The 20,121-nt window shown below is 37.7% G+C and overlaps 3 protein-coding genes across 4 annotated transcripts; 2 read left to right on the forward strand and 1 right to left on the reverse strand.

Moving 5' to 3' along the window:
* Positions 1–1,219: 1,219 nt before the first annotated feature.
* Positions 1,220–2,656, forward strand: LOC134638756 (myosin regulatory light chain 2, atrial isoform-like). The gene is made up of 6 exons (XM_063489622.1): positions 1,220–1,336; positions 1,573–1,648; positions 1,824–1,928; positions 2,018–2,096; positions 2,405–2,453; positions 2,552–2,656. Exons 1-6 carry the CDS (start codon positions 1,301–1,303, stop codon positions 2,654–2,656), a joined length of 450 nt encoding a protein of 149 aa, XP_063345692.1. The 5' UTR covers positions 1,220–1,300.
* A 2,788-nt stretch (positions 2,657–5,444) lies between these two features.
* On the forward strand, positions 5,445–7,435 carry LOC134638636 (myosin regulatory light chain 2, atrial isoform-like). Its single transcript, XM_063489404.1, has 7 exons — positions 5,445–5,555; positions 5,742–5,843; positions 6,215–6,290; positions 6,465–6,569; positions 6,659–6,737; positions 6,839–6,887; positions 6,985–7,435. The coding sequence occupies exons 1-7, from the start codon at positions 5,553–5,555 to the stop codon at positions 7,087–7,089; spliced, it is 519 nt and encodes a 172-aa protein (XP_063345474.1). The 5' UTR covers positions 5,445–5,552; the 3' UTR covers positions 7,090–7,435.
* A 3,556-nt stretch (positions 7,436–10,991) lies between these two features.
* agpat9l (1-acylglycerol-3-phosphate O-acyltransferase 9, like) lies at positions 10,992–18,973 on the reverse strand. Of its 2 annotated transcripts, none has more exons than XM_063489104.1 (14): positions 18,919–18,973; positions 17,804–17,993; positions 17,633–17,699; positions 16,225–16,373; positions 15,983–16,128; positions 15,574–15,648; positions 15,373–15,462; positions 15,189–15,282; positions 14,961–15,076; positions 14,662–14,717; positions 14,367–14,452; positions 14,120–14,248; positions 13,806–13,885; positions 10,992–13,619 (listed from the first exon to the last, which is right to left on the reverse strand). In XM_063489104.1, the coding sequence occupies exons 2-14, from the start codon at positions 17,945–17,947 to the stop codon at positions 13,493–13,495; spliced, it is 1,359 nt and encodes a 452-aa protein (XP_063345174.1). In that variant the 5' UTR covers positions 17,948–17,993; positions 18,919–18,973; the 3' UTR covers positions 10,992–13,492. The 2 variants fall into 2 exon arrangements, with proteins under 2 accessions (XP_063345174.1, XP_063345173.1); XM_063489103.1 differs by lacking the exon at positions 18,919–18,973 and adding an exon at positions 18,290–18,335.
* Between the last annotated feature and the right edge of the window lie 1,148 nt (positions 18,974–20,121).

Genomic DNA, 20,121 nt, shown 5'->3' on the forward strand with positions numbered 1-20,121 from the left:
ATGCAAACCTCCTATGGCATTTACATCAGCAGGAAAACTGTGCACCAGAAGCTTCTTGGGATGTGTATGTTGCCCCAAACCTTTGTCCATATATTCATATGTATTATTAAATACATCAGGGAGTGCTTAACAGTGTTAAGCAATAAGAGGACCAGAGACTCTTGAAACAGTTTGCATGTCCTTGAAAAAGCCCTGGTCCAAACAACATACCATTACATAAAGAAAAAGAAGAGACAGATACCTAATGTACCTGTAAGTATTTTAACTTGAAAATATACTGGGGGGTTTTAACAATTACATTATTATTATTAATGGATTGCATTTATATAGCGCTTTTCGGGGCCCTCAAAGCACTTTACAATTCCACTATTCATTCACTCTCACATTCACACACTGGTGGAGGCAAGCTACAGTTGCAGCCACAGCTGCCCTGGGGCAGACTGACAGAAGCGAGGCTGCCATATCGCGCCATCGGCCCCTCTGGCCATCACCAGCAGGCGGTAGGTGAAGTGTCTTGCCCAAGGACACAACGACCGAGACTGTCCGAGCCGGGGCTTGAACCGGCAACCTTCCGGTTACAAGACGAATTGCCAACTCTTTAAGCCACGATCGCCAATTAAATAATAATTGTTATTTTTATTTAAACATCATTACTAAAAGAAAAAGAAAATAAAACAGAAAACTTTTGAGCAAACCCTTGCATTGCAGTATAATCCAATATTATTCTCTGTAAAAACTTACATCGTAAGTTAAGCTTCAGAGCTTGATTCAATCAGTGAATTATAAGAATTTATTTAAATGACTGTCAAATGTCCAAAGTCACTTTGCTGGTCTCCTTTCCTGTCGTCTCTGTTCTTATCTGTTTTTTCCAGCCCAGAGGAATCCTGTGTGCTTCAACACTTATCACGTCCATTCAGCCACACACTGAAACAGCTTTAACCATGTAAGGGTCTCAGCTATCCATTGCAGTCTATTATAGGAGAGTAGGAGATAACACAGGCTATACATAAAACCCACCTAGCATCATCGCCTGGCTGGGAGCCCACCTTCATTCATTCAGACATGGTAAGGGAGTCACTGTTTTTAGTCTTTATGGTGATTTTAAAAGTCTTTCGCAAAATTGTAGATGCTGTGTATTTAAAAAAATTCTTTAAGTACTGTGAAATCAGTTGTTTTGATCCGTTCAGTGCCCTCTATAGGATTATGTATAAGAGTTACTGTTTCTTCGTCTCAGGCAAGCAAGAAAGCTTCCAACAAGAGGCAGAGGGGAGGACAGAAATCCTCCTCAAATGTCTTTTCCATGTTTGAGCAGTCTCAGATACAGGAGTTCAAGGAGGTAAAGTACTGGCTTATGACACCACTTCCTTTAAATTCCTGGGGAAATGATCTTGGAAAAGATGTATTACTGCAAACTTATTTTTGAGTATTTCCGAAAAGTATTGACAGTAAGTCTCTAAACTTGTTATTCGATAAAAGTTAACAAACATTTTTTAATTATAAAACACTTTCAAAATTGAGAAATGGTTCCGTGTCACACTTTATTTGAAATATTCTTTGTTCTTCATCCTACAGGCGTTTGGTTGCATTGACCAAGACAGAGATGGTGTTATCAAAAAACAGGACCTGAAGGAAACTTATGCACAACTGGGTAATTTCTTTACTTCCAACATTTGATCTTTTCAACATTTCAAAGGTGGGAAAATAGGTATAAACTGATAACAAATAAACTACAATAAGTAAAAGCTGTAATGATGTTGACCTGCTACTGTTACTGCATTTAGTAAATGTATATTGGCATGTCTCTGTGTGTTTTTGTGTACCAGGGAAGCTAAATGTCAAAGAGGAGGAGTTGGATGAAATGTTGAATGAAGGGAAGGGTCCCATCAACTTTACTGTATTTCTGACACTTTTTGGGGAGAAACTCAATGGTGAGAGATTTACAGACGTTCAAAGAGATCTTTGAAATTCCTGTGAGGTGCTTTTAGGTGATGGAGAATTATATTTGATCTTCCTCCAGGTACTGATCCTGAAGACACCATACTAGCAGCCTTCAAACCTTTTGATCCTAATGGGACGGGCTTTGTTAATAAGGATGAGTAAGAAATCTTATCAATTAGCTTTCACGTTGTTCCGTGTGGCTCATAGCATTATAGCAGGGGTCTTCAACTGCAGTCCTTGAGAGCTACTCTCCTGCAGCTTTTAGATGCATGTTGAATTACCTCTTCAGTATGCCATCAAGTGTGGCAAAGGCCTGGTAACAAGCCATTTATTTGATTCATGTGTGTTGGAACAAGGATGCACCTAAAAGCTGTAGGACAGTACCTCTCAAGGACTGGAGTTGGAGATCACTGCATTAAAGTATCTTATTTTTCCTCTCCTTTAACATTTATTTATTTTCATTTAGATTTAGACGACTACTGATGAATCAGGCTGATAAATTCACAGCAGAGGAGGTTTGCGTTTTCAGTTTTAATGTATTGTTTTTGACAGATTCTTGTATATTTTTTAAGATATTATTCACTAGATAAACTTTCTCTTTATAAACCTACAGGTGGATCAGGCCTTCGCTCTCGCTCCCATAGATCCAACTGGAAACATTGACTACAAGTCTCTCTGCTACATCATCACACACGGAGATGAGAAGGAGGAATCATGAACAGCACAGTTGTGTGAAGGCATATCATGAAGTCCAACTAAACCCATTTTACCTAATATAAAAATGCAAATGACTGCTATCAAAATTATATCTGAAAGTATTACACTCTCTCCACCTCATACCTTTGTAAAACAATTGGAAATTAAGAATTTTCTCATTTGTAAGTTACTAATAACTACCAATAAAGTTTTGGCCTCCTCAAATATGTTCCTATTGCTTACAAATGCTCATGTTGTTAGGGAAAACTATATATTGAGTAAGACCAAAAATGCTGTAATTCCAAAAGAAATACATCTCCTGCATATGGGAACGGTCAGTAAAGATGGTACAAAATATTTTAAGAGATTTTTTTCTATAAAAGAAAAGAAAATAATTCCCAAGTTTAAAACCTAAGCTTGTCACAAATGCAAGATACTGCAGGCACAATGGTAAACCAAAAGCAAGCCTTTAAATATTAAAATAACTTCCCATAAAATAAATAAATTCTTCAAACAAGAATCCAAAAAAGCAAAACAAAAAAACAACAACAGCAACAAAAAAAAACAAACAAAAAAAAGGAACAAGCTGGGCTGCAAGAGAGGGAAATGTGTGATATCTTGGCACAGGACACAGGGAGGATTGAGCACACACGGAGGGCTGATCAGGGATTAAACAGGAAATTATTGATATATTAATGATCAACAACAGGTGAAAACAATCAGGGAATCGGGTAAGGACAAACAGCAAGCAAAGTTAACTTTGAAAGTGAAGTCAAAGGAGTTTGCAAGTGAAACAGAAAAGAGACAGACATGAAAACTAACACCAGACAAGTGAACACTGGTAAATGGACTGCTTCTCATATTGTGCTTTTCTACTCACACTCAAAGTGCTTTGTACAAATTGCCTCATTCTCCAATTTACACAAGCAGATTTTTGAATGCTTCTCACATAAGTGTTTTCTATCTAACATTGAGACACATTCACACACATTCATACTGCATTGGAGAGCAACTTGGGGTCAGTATCTTGTCCAAGGATATTTATCATGCAGACTGGAACAGCCGGAGATCAAACCCCCAACCTTCCCAACCAGTAGATGACCTCAACCTTCTGAGCTAAACATGGAAACAAGTCATGTTGGTTATGGCATATAGTTGTAAAAAGGGTTTCTGGCTACGTTGGAAGTTACCACATAGATTTCTCTCGCACTAGCTTGCATGGTCTGGCTCTAAGCAGTGAACACAATTATCATGGCCCTCCTCCATAGGCACCTTTATTCCACAACTTTAAACAGCTGTGCTCCCCTGGGTTAGCCCTAATCCATCAGTGAAATGTGCCGATTATGACTGAGGGATATGCACTTGGGGCACAAGTCACACCTTATATTCTTAATGTCACACAGGTTCGCCTAAAAAGCTTTGGATGTGACGCTGTTTCTTGTCTATAACAGGTGGAAATGAACAGCAACTAAGCTCTCCCACAGTGCAGGGTTTTCACAGTCCCCTAGCTCTGGAAGTCAGACAGAAATTGCCAACACCACACTTTCCCCCTGTCTTTACTCTCTGGCAAGTCTGACATATCTTCCAACAAGGTCAAATTTTGCGTTGGAAAATAAAATTTCAGTTCCATTTTATTTATATAGTGCCAAGTTTTGCACCGGCCTGTGTAGGAGAGACAAAAGCAATCCCTGAGAGGGGTATGGGGACCAGCTCTCTTCTGGCAAGGTAAGGTGACACACACGTATGCTGGACTATGTGGAAATCAAGGATTTGAAGAAGCCACGTATGCATAGTGTTTATATAGCTACAATGGCAAGTAGGGCGTGGCCACCACAGGTGATGTGTCTTAGAGTATCCATGTCATCAGTCCTCATACATATGGAATATGTGTAGGGTTTCCGGAGTGTCCACACAATACAGAACAAAACAGTTTCAGTGTAATGAATCCACTTTTGACCAATAATGCAAGGCAAAACTGGATGTGGTTTTGAATTCAGGTGTGTTCACTCCCATTACCACAGGTGTATGAAATCAAACAACTCTCGGCTTTTACAAACATTTGTAAAAGAATTCGTCGAATGGTAAATGGATACTACAAGTCAGTGTGTGAAATTTTCTTCTCTGCTAGATATTCCACAATCAGCTGTAAGTGGTTTTACTGCAGAGTGAAAATGTTCAGGAACTATTGGAAACCAGAGGCTTTGTGATACATGATCATCACAAAACCCGACAACATGGAGTGTCTGAGAATTATGTAAAGAGACAGAAGATAAAGAAATCGATAGCTTCTGTACCTGCCAAGTATTTTAAAATCATATTTTCTACCAAGAAGGTGTTCACTTAAGGAATAGAGCTGGGTTAAATAACTCTAGATTTATACTTATTTTAAATAGAAAACATACTAGGCTTTAAAAAGCCTAGTATAGCTGTTTCATTTGTTAATAGCTGTATATGTTGTTATTATTATTATTATTATCATTATTTCACTAGTTAAATAAAAATATAAAGTTAAGGCATTAAGAAAAAAATATTTAGGTCACACAGTTTTTGAGAAAACCCTTGCATTGCATTATAATCCAATATTATTCTAATATTTCTCTGTAAAAACTTTAAGCTTCATTGCCTGATTTAGTCGGTGAATTGTAAGAGTTTATTTAAGTGACTGTCAAATGTCCAAAGTCACTTTGCTGGTCTCCTTTCCTGTCGTCTCTGTTCTTATCTCTTTTTCCAGCCCAGAGGAATCCTGTGTGCTTCACCACTTATCACGTCCATTCAGCCACACACTGACACAGCTTTAACCATGTAAGGGTCTCAGCTATCCATGGCAGTCTATTATAGGAGGGTAAGAGATAAGATAACATGGGCTACACATAAAACCCTCCATCATCGCCTGGATTGGAGTAAACCTTCATTCAGACATGGTAAGGGAGTCACTGTTTTTAATCTTTATGGTGATTTTAAATAAGATTTTTTTTTTTTTAAATTGTGAATCCTGAAGATGCTGTATATTTAAAAACATTATTTACGTACTACGAAATCAGTTGTTTTGATCCGTTCAGTGCCCTCTATAGGATTATATATGAGATATATTTTTTTCTTTCTCTCAGGCAAGCAAGAAAGCTTCCAACAAGAGGCAGAGGGGAGGACAGAAATCCTCCTCAAATGTCTTTTCCATGTTTGAGCAGTCTCAGATACAGGAGTTCAAGGAGGTAAAGTACTGGCTTATGACACCACTTCCCTTAAAAATGAATTCAAATTCATATTTAACTTATTTTTCATTGTTGTTTAAAGCCGACTGAAAGACTAAATAGAAATTTTTAAATTGCTTAGAAATTTTAGTTAATTACTTTAACCAACTTCAAAAGAAATGCAAAGTTCCCAACATCCAATAAAAAGCATCAGGTTTTCACTTTTTTATCCTCCGTCTGAAAGAAATGTGTACAAAGTATTTCTAAATTTATTGACAGTTGGCCTCTAAATGTGTTATTTATTAAAAGTAAAAACATCGTTTTTCAGTTATAAAACTCTTTCTATGATTCAAAAATAGTTATGTGCCACACATGTGTTCTTCATCCTACAGGCGTTTGGTTGCATTGACCAAGACAGAGATGGTGTTATCAAAAAACAGGACCTGAAGGAAACTTATGCACAACTGGGTAATTTCTTTACTTCCAACATTTGATCTTTTCAACATTTCAAAGGTGGGAAAATAGGTATAAACTGATAACAAATAAACTACAATAAGTAAAAGCTGTAATGATGTGCCCTGCTACTGTTACTGCATTTAGTAAATGTATATTGGCATGTCTCTGTGTGTTTTTGTGTACCAGGGAAGCTAAATGTCAAAGAGGAGGAGTTGGATGAAATGCTGAATGAAGGGAAGGGTCCCATCAACTTTACTGTATTTCTGACACTTTTTGGGGAGAAACTCAGTGGTGAGAGATTTACAGACGTTCAAAGAGATCTTTGAAATTCCTGTGAGGTGCTTTCAGGTGATGGATGATGATATTTGATCTTCCTCCAGGTACTGATCCTGAAGACACCATACTAGCAGCCTTCAAACTTTTTGACCCCAATGGAACAGGCTTTGTTAATAAGGATGAGTAAGACAGCAATTAGCTTTTGCGTTGTTGCAAATGGGCTGTAATGGTATAATATTTTATATTGCCTCTCCTTTAATTTTTGTTTTTGATTTTTTTTTTAGATTTAGACGATTACTGATGAATCAGGCTGATAAATTCACAGCAGAGGAGGTTTGCGTTTTCAGCTTTGTGTTTTGTTTTTGACAGATTCTCATATAATTTTTAAGATATTTTTCAATAGACAAACTTTCTCTTTATAAACCTACAGGTGGATCAGGCATTCGCTCTCGCTCCCATAGATCCAACTGGAAACATTGACTACAAGTCTCTCTGCTACATCATCACACACGGAGATGAGAAGGAAGAATCATGAACAGGACGGTTGTGTGAAGGCATATCATGAAGTCCAACTAAACCCATTTTACCTTGACTGTTAATAATTTGACCTGTCTGCAGTGCAGTGCTGTCCTTGAGTTAGTGAAAGTAATAAGCCCTATGCCCAGTACATGTGAACTTAACTGAAATCTAAGCCCAATGAGATGTGGGATAATCAATATCAATCAAAAAGGAATAATCAAGCATGATTTTAAGATGGGGAATCCTTTTCTGACACATGGTCACAGGACCGCATGGTGTGAGAAGAAGGTAAGAATTTTTGCTCTAGAAATCATTTTTAAAATGGCATAAATTGTAAATGACAGATACGTGTATGTGCTGTATAGAGGGTTTTTGTCAAGTTTCGTGATGTTTTTTGTATATTGAATGTTCAGAAACTACGTTTTTCTTTTTGTTGCTTCAGGGCAACGTTGTGAAATAACGTGTTCTTCTGGAGGGAAACTTTGCTAACATTGTGTTGGAATGTAATCATATGTTATTTCATGTATTTGTGCACATATTTGTGCTCATTTTACATGTTGCTGATGTGATGCCTCTTGCACATTGGGATGCCATCCAAATAAGTCTCCCTTTCAGAGACAGTTGCCAGGCCACAAGAGATATGGGCGACTATGATAAGACAAGATTCAGCCTCTTCTGAATCACATGAAGCTGAAATGGCTTCCTATGCATTAGACATTGTGTGTGGATAAGCAAATGATGCCATTTAAGGGCAGTAAATTAAAGCAGTACCTACCCAGTGAAAAATGCTGTTTCAAAGTATTAGTCCTTGCTGGATTTATTTTATTTTATTTACAAAGTCCCAAATCACAACAATATGTGGCATAGATGCCATTCCACGCATTTTTGAAGATTACATTGAAAAAGCTGTCCAACTGCCTGGGCTTCCAGGTGTAGGGAAATGTGGTCTCAAATCCCAATTCGCACGGAGTTTGTGCAAATCCAAAGATGAAAGCAAGAAGAGAACAAACCAGTTGTGGGATATCTCAAAAGCGTTATGAGAAGAGGAAGAAGCAGGGACCCACGGCTCTCAATCCAAATCAGCATGTCCACCTGGACAGTGCATCACTCTGGCCAATATGTGACAACCCCCTCATCACCAACTGCAGATAACTACACCACCCTGAGATTGGTTCTGCTGGAGGTTTCTTGATATTAAAAGGGAGTTTTTCCTTCCCGCTGTTGCCAAATATTTGCTCTTTGGGGGTCATGTAATTGTTGGAGTTTCTTATATTGTAGGGTCTTTACTTTAAAACGTAAAGCATCTGAGCTTAGTGCTGTTGTAATTTTTGGTGATATATAAATAAAATTGAATTGAACAAAGGAAGATGGAGGGTGCCTGGGTGCACAGGACATCACAAGTGATTTGTATATTGTGCACCTCTATTTGACACCACAGAAGAACTGTTTTGTGAAGTTTCACACAGGGTGACAGCAATATCTGCCAACATGAGAATCAATATGACAAGACACTGGACAATTGGAACCTAGCCTATTGTTGTTAAGTGTTTTTCAGTTTTTCGTTTCATAATTTTTTGACATTTTTTGAAGATTTGCTGATTGTGCTTTTATTGGTCTCTAACCGTTGTCTTATGAAGTGAGGATGTCTGGAATATTTTTTTTTGAAGTTGTTTGAGAATAAAATGGCCCAAACCAAAACAGTAAATGGTGTTGAATAAATTTCATCATGTACCATTGAAGTGTGTAGTAGAGGCCTAAAAATATCAAAATGATGTAATCATTTTAAATAAGTAACTAAGAATACATTTATGACATCTTCAAAAACGTCCTTATTGATTTTAAATTTGACTGTGTAATTGTTTACAGAGTCACCTAAAAAGCAACGGTAAACAAATCCTTTTTGGGGTTGTGTCTGAAAGGGCATCTGTGGTAAAACTCCTCCAAATCATGGTGAGCTACCTGCTGTGGTGACCCCTTGTGACAAGGAAAAAGGCAAAAATAGCTTATCTGTCTCCTGTATTTCTGTAATGCTTTAGATATAATTATTGATGTGTGTGGGCAACTGTGTATGGCGCATCTTTTATTTTATTTAACAACTTTCCTTTTAATGTACAGCACTTTGGTTAACTTTTTTGTTTCAAATGTGCTTTATATTTATATATAAAAATGATTGGATTGGATCAAATAAAACATCAATCAACCATAAATATCATATCAACCATATATCAAACCTCAAATATATCAATTAAGACTCCAAAATAGAAAACAACAACAACAACAAAAACCCAGACCAAATCCTGATGACCATGAATCCATAAATGGCAATGACATTATTTTATATTGTCCTCTGCTTACAAAAAAGATATTGCATTATATATTCTTATTGTACTATTATTTTTGTTCCTATAGTGAGAGAGCTGCAAGAACTGATGAATTACTTTCACTTCAACCCTTTCTGACTTTGGTGTCCTATTTAAAGTACAAAAACAAGAATGCATCTGTAATCAAAATACAAAATACATCTCATCTGTTATTTAGAAGTCTGCTGAGTATGATGTGTTCTTTTTTGAGAACATTTCTTTAAAATATTTTTATAACAGATTTGATGTTAGTTTTTACTAAAATTGAGTCATTTTTTAAAAATGACTCATTTAAAAAAAATAAATCTAACAGCAACAAACAAATATATATATAAAAATACATATATACTTTTTAAGAATTAAAAGTAAAGAAGGTGGCCCCGACTGCATTCATTGCAGCCGCAGGCACTGCTGTTTCATTCTTTTGGGGGTACTGTTGCCATGGATACAACAACAAACATCCACATAAACTGCAGAGCCACACTTACCAACTTACCAACATATCAGCCAAGTCTACAAGAGAACAAGGAGTGTGTGAAGTCCCGAAAGGCAAGCTCCTCTTTCAGCTACAAGAGCAACTGGGCATGTTTGCATCCACATGACTGAGAGTTTTGGTTTTGATTTGTTTTTTTCTGATATTTGTACTTCTGCTATCAAACATGCCAATTGCATCTGGAGCTGCAGGCAGGGTGGATGTAGGAATAGACACAAGCAAAACATGGACACCACAAGGACTGAAAAGGAAAACAAATTCTACCCACAGAAGAAACGACTCCTATCTGCAAAGGTGAGATTACTACAGATAGTGATCAAACGTAACTGCAACTTTTTAAATATGCTTGATCAACAACATTTATAGCCTCGTCTGAAGACAAACCACTGGACAAAATTGTGACTATTTCATCATTAGATGAAATTGTGTTATTGTTTAACACAAACTGAACAGCAGTACTTTATAATACAGCGATTTAAGATGTTTTTGCTGTGAAACTGCAACTGTATTCGGCATTCGTCTGTCTTACAAATGAATACTCTACATATACTGCTGGTTTTATGATGACCAGCTGGCTCATGTTAGAGGCAAGACTGCTCTTAATGGAATAACCACTGCATTATACTATGTTGTACTATAGACCTGCTAGCCTTTATTGCTAGGAGATAAATTTAACTCTGTCCATTTGAATCAACAGCAACCTGTTTGTCATCTGAACTGGGCAGTGGAGACGCAGATGTTTGACACTAATTCCACTCATAAATATTTCACCATCCCGTTTGTTTTTCCAAACCGGGTTACTAAAAGAAGAGACAAAAAGACTCGAAAGCTGTGACACACGGGCTATATTTACAGTTAGATCCTTTTTTATTTGGACAGTGAGAGTTTTTGTAGTTTTACCTCTGTACCACACCAAAGGACATTTTAATTCAACCAATCAAAACGAAGATTCTTTAATTCAATAGTTAAGATCAATTTAACATTAACTATTTAGAAATCACAGCCATATTATACATAGTATCCCATTTTCATAGGTTTAAAATGAGTTTGACAAACGAACATAGTTTTATACATAAAGACCGGTTTTGATACTTGGCTGAAAATCCTTTGCACTCACTGACTGTAAGTCTAGAAACCATGGACATCACCAAATGCTGTATTTCTTCCCTTGAGATGCTCTTTTCTTTTTCTGCAGTCACTTATAGTTGTTGCTTGTTTGTTGGTCTTTCTGCCTTCAGTTTTGCATTTTTTATAACTGAAAAGCTGCTCTACTAGGTTCAGATCAGGTAACTGACTTCTTAGCCCTTCTTTGCTTTGAGAAACTCTTGGTTTGCTTTTGCTTTAGGTAATTGTCCATTTGCACTGTGAAGCGCACTCTGATCAGTTTGCAGCATCGTCACATGCTCACCTAACCTATAAACACCAATAACCCAGTTGCACTGGCACATCTCCATAATTTCTCATTATTTTTGTACAAGTTCATCTTGGTTTCCAAAGATTTTATTTTTTCCAGAATTGTGCATTTAGATGTTTTTTTGGCTTTCTGAGTCTAACCAGTGGCTGTCGATTGTAGACTTTGACAATATCACACCTACCTCCTTCAGTTTGTTCTTGGCTTGTCTAGATGTTTCAAAGCTGTTTTCATAATAATTCTGTCATTGTGCACTTCAGTTGTCTTCTATGGTCTTTTAACCCTTTCGGTGTTGCTCAGCTGGCCAGTGGATTTCTTCTTTTTAAGAAACTTTGTACACATTGTAATTATGGCAACAGACCTTGCAAGATCACAAAACTGCTTGTCAGTTAATTGTCCAGTTACTTTTGAGTGTCTGAAAAGGAAGGACCATGTATAAAAATAGCTGTATATTAACTGCGTTAAGGGACTTTGTTAACACCTTGAATGAAAAAAAGAATATTCTTATCTGAATACTTATGGACCTAACTATAAAACACAAAGTCATTCATCTGACTGCAGAGTTTCTTAGCTATGATTTCTACTTTGTCATTAATACTTGCAGATATCAGGAACTCAAAGCACAACAGAGAAAAAGGGACTCCTTGCAGGTGAGTACTTTCATCAGTCAAAGGCCGACTGGTTTAAAGGTTTTCAGACAGAATTTCATTGATTCAAACTTGTTTTTAAACAGAGCACTCAGGACAAAACAGAACCCAGTGATCACGAAAATGATGGTGAGATCATTGACAGTTTGACAAACAAACAGAAAATATCAGGACACGCAACATTCAAAAAGTCTCCCTAAAACAAATGCTTCTCCAATCTGCTTTAAGGGCCCAAAGAGGAAGTCCCAGAGAAAAATGGAGGCCATGAGGATGAAATTTCAGGAAAAGTATCCAGTGAGAAGCCATCTAAAAAGTCTGCTCTGTGCGTTATACTGTGAAGCAGTTACAGCTCATGTTGTCATTAAATGAACTGGACTGTCACGCACAACAACGTTAATGTTCATTATTCAAGTGTCAAACTCGTGTGCTTCTTTTGAAAAGCAGAAGAGGTCAAATTTCCCTTTTGAATAACAACTGCTAAGCTGCTGTCAGTTTTGAACTCAAATGTGTTTGTTCGTTCAAGTTTACTGAGAACTAGCACGGTTTGGTAGCTATCGGTGTGAATTCTTTTGCAGTATTACACGGCAACACCTGAATTTGTTTGTACAGTGCAACATTTGTACCATAGGCTTTTGACATGTAGACAAACAAACAAACCAAAAAAACACAACAAGTAGAACACATTTAAGTCGACAAATTAGACATTCATCAAGCCAGTTTGTTGAACCAGTGGCTCATCTGCAATCACACATTTCACATCAGTAAACACTGTGCTCAGTAGTTTGGGGTCACTTAATACGTCTTTGTTTCTGAGACAAAAAAAATAGATGCTTGTTTTCATCTAATACCACTTTTGACGAAAAGGTTGTAGAATCAGTAGAACTTAAAATCATAACTTATGATTGCAGCAATGTTATTCATGTATTACAAACACACAGCTACCTACCACAAATGTATCAAATTTATCATGTTAGCACAGCTGAAAACTGTTGTACCCTTTAAAGAAGCAGTTCAGTTGGTTTATTGAGTGCATGAAGCTTTGTTGCATTATAGTTTTTAAAATCCTAAAGTTGTTTTACTGGAAGTGTTTGAGACTATGATCAAACCGACAAGTGCTGTCAGTCAGCCTTTTCATATGTTGAACTTGCATTATTTAAATCAATGTGCCACTGGAACACTGCAGTAATCATTGCTGAAACAAAATGTCTCTGTATTTTCTAAAAAATAAAAAATATAGAACATGCTGTGTGACCCCAAACTCTTTTTTTAAAGCAGCAGTAAACACAGAGAGCTTGCCTTTTTCAGTTCCTCATAATGTTCAATATTGCACTTGTGTTATCTATGAATCACTGAGACTTCCCTCTCTTTGGCTGTACCTAAGTTCTCACAGTTTTTTAAATCTACTGTCGTGTATTCCCAGTCAGTTACAGCCAGAGAGAAAACACTGGAGGACCACTGCATTTTTTTTCCAGTAGATATTCTCCAACACAAGACAAGGCCTTCGTTTATTAGTCTGACTGAGGATCTAAGTCGCTGTTGCTGCTGCTGTCATCTCTCACCACCATGTTGCTGTACTTCTTCTGCTGCTGCTCTTTGAATGTCTCCTTCACCTTTGCCCTCTTGAGGCCTCCATCCCTGCATGCAGACAGAACAAAACAATTATTCAGTGTCATATGTTCCCCTATGGCCAGGTCATAAAAAAAAAAGAGCTGACTGACACTTGATTAGCATTCAGACAAAGGACTACATCTTTCTCTATTACTCTTCTCTGTGAAATCATTAAATTAGAATCACTTTAAAAGGGATGAGGTAAGAGCTTACCATTGCAGATCTACCAGCCCTCCCTGGTGAGCGATGGCTGACTTCACTCTGTTGGCAAACTGGACAGCATCTTCACCCTCCTGACATTTTTTGGGGAAAAAAACTCAGTCCATTTTGATGCAATACTCATGTTGTGTGAATAAGTTTATTGTCACAAATAAAAGCAGTTTTATTATAAAGACTAAAGACCAACAGTCAATTTAAGCAAGTTAGGCAAGTTGAAGTCTCAAGAAAACAAATGTGATCCGAGTTAAAGTCCTCCTAAGTCTATACAGATATGTACATAGACTTCATTCATCACATGTTACACACACCTGTTGGTGCATGGCTGGCAAGTACCAGACATTGCATACAAGGGCCCAGCTGGTCATCATCCTCAGCAGGTAACTGACCATGCTGTGCTTGGAACTGTTCCAGAAAGCATCTCCAAACTTTGGGTCATACTAGGAAAAGTTTAAAAAGCACAGAGACAAGCATTAAGTAGCAGAAATGTGTGACCTAAAGGGCTCAAATATACATGACTGAGAGATGAAGGATGAATGCTAGACTGGGTTGAAGTACCTTAATGGCGACTGGGTATATTGTTGTTCCAATTTCAAAACTTCCCTTTTTAAACATCATGACAGATGTGTTGTTAATACAAGTTCCTATAGAAACGGGAGATTAAAGAGACAGCTGTGTGAGCTTCTTCCAAACCCACATAGAAAATATCTGCTCGTGTGTCACAGCTCAGTGGCCAGACTGCCATCAGACACGGAGCTAAAATAACAGCACTCACTCAGGCTTTTCTTTGATGATACAAAGATCAAACTGCAGTGGATAAAGTAACTTTATCTTTCTACTTGGTGACACTTACCCTCTGGAAATATCAATATAGGAAGCTTTTTTTTGTCGTTCACATGGTCTTTCAACCTGGAAACAACAGAACAGGTAATGGAAACCATTTATAAATACACACAATAAAAATACATTCAACAATTAGAATGAGTGCCTTACTGAGAAGGGATTACAGTAAGGAGACTGGAATCTAAACTGCAGTGAATCCAGCATCAGCGTTCCCAAACATACTCGTTCTTGTTTTGACGATAATAAGTTTGTACTTCCAAGCAAAAGACCAGAAAGAAATGTGTTGAAGTGAATGAGTGAAATATGAACCTTTTGGTCACTAGATGGCGATCTTTCATCTCTGACCTCTCAAACCAGACATGAGGACAGGATCTCACCATGGCTCTCTGAATAATTCCCATCAGGCCTCCATGGACCTGACCCACCTAAGAAACACATAATGTAAAAAAAAATTGTTTTACAACAAATCAGTTTCTAAAAAACACTTTATATGTAAACCTCCAAATAAATTGATTTGAGGGTGGCTTCTTTGCATACCATAGCATAGCAGCCATCTGTGCACAGAATCACAATGTCGATCGGAGAAGTATGATTGGCAACACAGATTCCTCCTTTTTTGGGTTTATTTTCCCTGCGGAGGAAATGACAACACTGAACTCAAAGACAAAGGGTAAAATCAGTCTTTTTTTAAGGATGGTACATAACAGGAAAGCATTTGTACCTGTTGTGGTAGCGAATCGTGGCAGAGAGTCCTCGAGCACAGATTCTGTAGCACATCACGTGGACCAACTCACTGAGCCAGAACTTTATCCTAAAAATAAATGTTTACAAGAAAAAAAAATGACACACGGTTGGGAAAAGATTTCCATTATAGTACTTTTTCTAATGTATAAGAGAAAAAAAAAAACATGTTTTTAGTCACCTCCAGTTTGGAAGCAATCCAACTGCAGATGTTCCTATTACCAACCAGCTAACACCGATGATGGTCAATGTTATTCTGGAGAGAGAGTGAGACATTTCACCTTCAAGCAGCAGGTCAGTTGGAGTTTAGAGTTTTCATTGAAACTTAACAGAAATATAAATTACTGCAAGTTATGTAAAAAATGAATTTTAAATTGCACATTTTTATTCCACATTCTTATGGCATTTTAATGGCATTAACTTCTTCCTCTCATACAGCTTGCAATTTTTTCAGTAGGTTTTAACTCAGTTGAGATATTTTTTTAACACAACCAAAGGCACAGTGAGTCTTGACTCTGTCTTCCACATTGCTTCTCTGTGGAGGACAGAGTAAATTTGGGGCAGGTGGACTCTGTGCAGTATTTTTCTACCTGAGGGGGGCAAGGATGCAGTATCTCACAATGATGCCAAGGCCATAGACCAGTGTCAGCTTCAGACTTATGTACTGGAAATCATTGTTGGTGCGAGTCAGTAAGTTCCAGGACACCAGCTCCTCAGAAGTGAATCGCTGGGTCACCTGATTTTAAAATAGAAAGCGGACAAACATGACTAAAACATTTTCATTTTAAAATTAAAACCAAGGTTTGCAGATGTGTTAATAAAAAAAATGTACCTGATCATCTACAATACTCTCAATCCCTTGTCGGGTGAAATAGAAACAGTCACTTAGTGTAAAATCACCACCCACTGGTGGTTTTGGGCGACTTCGTCGAAGTTCCTCGAGCTCCTTCTCCATTGATCCATTTTCTCTTTGGATGAGACCTGACACACATGCAAACACACACACAGACACGCAGACACACACCGTGATGCAATTAAACTAGCTGATATGATTTTTTATCTTAGTAACAATCACATAGATAAGTCAGCCTTGCCAAATGTCTTAAGGCAATGTTAGTGTTAGAAGATTAAAGAATTTGCCAGGGAGTTCAATCAGGAATGTTTTCCTTGGAAGAGCATTATGTGCTGCACTTTGACAAAACGCATTTAAAAAAACAACAACAAAACATGGAGACTGAAGCCATTCAGGGCATGAACTCAAGATAAAAGGTCTTTAAAAAGAACAGAACTGAATCTGCATCACCTCAGTGTCATATGGCACAACAGGCAGGCATGTAATACTTTTAGTGATAAGATACTGTATCTGGAGTTCTCATCATAGGAGGGACTTTACAAGAAAGATCAACTTAATTTATGAAATGTGTCGCCTAAAACATGTCCTTACACCTTCTTACTTGTTTTTGCTTGCAGTCTTTATTAATAATGGTCATACTGAACAGACTGTAAGGCAAACAGGTCTGAGAACAGTTTAAAAACAGCCTCAGCTTGGATTCCACATTACCTCATATCTCAGCAGGCAAAGTTCAGAACCTACACTAACACACGCCGTGTTCAGTCAAAACATTCAGTACAATGTCTGCCCTGTTTCTGTTCTTCAGGCACTTTTACTTCTTGCACTCATTGCTCATGTTAAAAATGTTCGGCTCACACACTTTGAACTTTGGAGAGAGCAATTTTTGCTGACCAAACTGTCTTTCTGTGCTCCAGCATGGGAAACCATCCTGTGAAGCTTGGAGATTGATAAAGAGTTGATTTATTGCATCTTGTGAGATAAGACAAAGTTCCCAGAGCAACTTTACTTATTACCTATCATAAAAGTTACTGAGCCTCAGCACCACAAAGAGAGTTTTTAGTGAAAAATTAGCTGTAGTATGGTAGAAAATATGAACATTTTTCCTTAAGACACGGCACGTTTTGCTCCGAGAGTATTTTATATGCATGCATTAAAAAAAAAACACTTTAAAGGTAAATCAGTCTATTTTTTAAAATGTGGCCATATCATTGCAACATGTCAGCACAGACTTATGATGAAGTATCTGATGAAATCTCATATTGCAGCAGACACAAAGCTTTCCTTAAACCAAAGTTTCACAATAAGGGATATGACATCAACTTATCTGTAAAAGAGTGCCCCTGCCTCATTTTCTTTAGATCTATCAATCAAATTTCTTTCTACTTACCATTAGATGATGAGGGTTTGAGTGTTCTTTCATCTGAATTTGCTTTCTGTATATTCAGAGTGGCCCACTGTGGAGAACAGACAGCATATATTAATGGCCAAGAATCAAAATATCTCCACCGCTTAAAGCATATCAACCTATGAGGGACATAAAAATTACGTGTGTTAGTACCTCCAAGGTTTTCACCAATATGGTCATGTAGATCTCGGAAATGCCCAGTGAGAATCCAAACATGGATGGGATCATGATGAGGATGATTATGAGGTACAGCCAAATCTCCAGTGCCCAAAGGGCTCCCGCCCAGAAATCGTCCATCTCTACTTTATTCCCTGAGGTAAACAAGAGCAGCCCTGTGGCTCAGCTGCATGAGAACAAAGGGGGGAAAGAAAGACTTCACTTTCCTTTCTTTACTTCTTAGACAACTTGGAAACATGTAATCATAACAAGGGGGTGAAAAAGACAAACGAAACGCTGAAACACTCCGGGTCACACTACACGGTACAGGTACACACTGATCCCACGTACAAAAACACTGGCGATCAATAGCACATGTAATCCTTCCAGTAGAAACAAATTCACAAACTCTGACAGAGCTCCTCTATACTTTAACTACACAGCTACATTTATCCTGTTTCAGATTGTACGAGATCAACTTACCTGTCAAACTTCAGTCCATTTCCTTTCCTACAGCGGGTAATTTAAGAGACTGAACACACACAGAGCAAACACGCCCATTTACTAACTAGAACAAAGTTCATGACCTACAGCGCCTTCCTGTGGACATCTTTGGACACTATCAAAAAGACTTCCATGAGGTCTACAGGTTTGATTCATAAAAAGTTTTATATTTTAGTCCATAGGAAGACACTTTAGTCAAACGTAGACCAAACTAACTAGTTACTATACAAGTTGACCCGGCTAGGATCACATTTGAAAATACTTTTTGGAGACGTGTTATTTTTGGATGAGTCTGAGCCAGAGGAAGCACTCAAAGCAAATGCCACTAAGGTTGAGTTAAAGTATGTAGATGGAAGCTGCTTCTTATAATACTGAATTTGTATTTACTGATCGTATCATAATTTTGTAATTTTAAGAAGTAAAGCATTGTTAAAAATGTAAAAACAAAACAACCCCCCCCACCCCCCACTGTTTGAAAACCAAAAGTTGCTCTTTCATATTTGCCAAGCCTCCGTATATATCAGGCATCCAGGTTGTTTAAAGCTGACATAATTGACTGAAGCGTTAAGAGAATCAGTAATATTAATAAAATGCCTCAGACAACTCACCAGAACACAGGAAAGCCTTAATGAGGAATGTGGCAACAGTCTCTGTGTGGCAGAGCCTCCCTCTCTGACCTAAAACTAACAAAAGGTCCTGATTATTTTCTAGGTTCAGACATTTCACAGTCTGTTGCTCATTACTGTAACAGGGGACTTAAGGGGGGCGGTTTGGGTAACGTCTCTGGGAATGATAAGAGGTTCACTTCATCCTTCTCTGGATGGGGTTCAGTTCATTACGAGAGCTTTCTGCACTACAGCGTGGAAGCTTCATAAAGATGAATTTTCAAAAGACAGTGGGCTACAGAGACACGCACAGATATTGTGCCATACAATCTTTAGATTCACTGCAAAATTTTTGGACCCTTTAAACATTTTAAATCTTTGATTGATGACACTGTTTATTGTTAATAAACCAAACAAACTGCTCAAGCCTAAGACTCTAGATGTTTATTGAAATTCCTGTCAATGTTTGCCCTTCATTGGGTGTGTTAGTTCCAGTAAGGCAGTGCCTGTTAGTATGAACGAGCTCATTTTTATTGTAAGTCTCAACACAGACAGCTCACCTCGTGTTTCAAGTTGGTTTTACTGGGTCCTGTTATTGGACCTCCCCAGTGGCGCCCATTAGTGCTGTTGTTGTTGTTGGTTTTTGGTAGAAGAAGAGGAAGGTTCCATATATTCTGTATGGAACTGTGTGCTATCTATTTTTTGAAAAGTCTTTTGTCAAGACCTAAGTTTTCCAAGATTATCTCCTTTCAGTTCTAATATATACTTGATGGAGATGGAAAAAATCTATGCATTAATATTTAAAAGTCACTCCTCTATAACCCAGCTAGAAGATAAGTCTGTGGTAGGCCCACAAGTCTTCTCTTGTGTTTTAGATAGATAAATGAAAAAGATAACACTGATGAAATCAGATGAGTTCACTTTGTCTCCCTCTGTGTCTCCTATGTACAAAGGCAACCCGGGTGGCAATGTGTCATGTCTCAGTAATCTTTTAGTCACACATAAGTCTCCACCAGGGATAAATAGTAGACACCACACAAATATGCGGTAAGAAACTGTGGCTTTAAGGCTCTATTTAAGAGGATATATTCAAAGTTCTTAAAGAAACCTCATATCTTTTAAGCGTCAGAAAAACTAAAGGTACAAAAAATGTATCTGAGGATAATTTCCTTGAATTCAGTACATCCTGCACACAGGACATCGATG

Source organism: Pelmatolapia mariae, linkage group LG12 (genome assembly GCF_036321145.2).
Source record: "Pelmatolapia mariae isolate MD_Pm_ZW linkage group LG12, Pm_UMD_F_2, whole genome shotgun sequence".
Classification (NCBI taxonomy): domain Eukaryota; kingdom Metazoa; phylum Chordata; class Actinopteri; order Cichliformes; family Cichlidae; genus Pelmatolapia; species Pelmatolapia mariae.

Coding starts and splice junctions, on each gene's coding strand:
- LOC134638636 (XM_063489404.1), top strand. Junction 6,738..6,838: donor GGCTTTGTTAATAAGGATGA/GTAAGACAGCAA, acceptor TTTTTTTTTTAG/ATTTAGACGATTACTGATGA. Junction 6,888..6,984: donor ATAAATTCACAGCAGAGGAG/GTTTGCGTTTTC, acceptor ATAAACCTACAG/GTGGATCAGGCATTCGCTCT.
- LOC134638756 (XM_063489622.1), top strand. CDS start 1,301: ATGTTTGAGCAGTCTCAGATACAGGAGTTCAAGGAG. Junction 1,929..2,017: donor TTTTGGGGAGAAACTCAATG/GTGAGAGATTTA, acceptor ATCTTCCTCCAG/GTACTGATCCTGAAGACACC. Junction 2,097..2,404: donor GGCTTTGTTAATAAGGATGA/GTAAGAAATCTT, acceptor ATTTTCATTTAG/ATTTAGACGACTACTGATGA.
- agpat9l (XM_063489104.1), bottom strand. CDS start 17,947: ATGGACGATTTCTGGGCGGGAGCCCTTTGGGCACTGGAGATTTGGCTG. Junction 16,374..17,632: donor CAAACCCTCATCATCTAATG/GTAAGTAGAAAG, acceptor CATGTGTGTCAG/GTCTCATCCAAAGAGAAAAT. Junction 14,453..14,661: donor TATATTGATATTTCCAGAGG/GTAAGTGTCACC, acceptor CCGTTTCTATAG/GAACTTGTATTAACAACACA.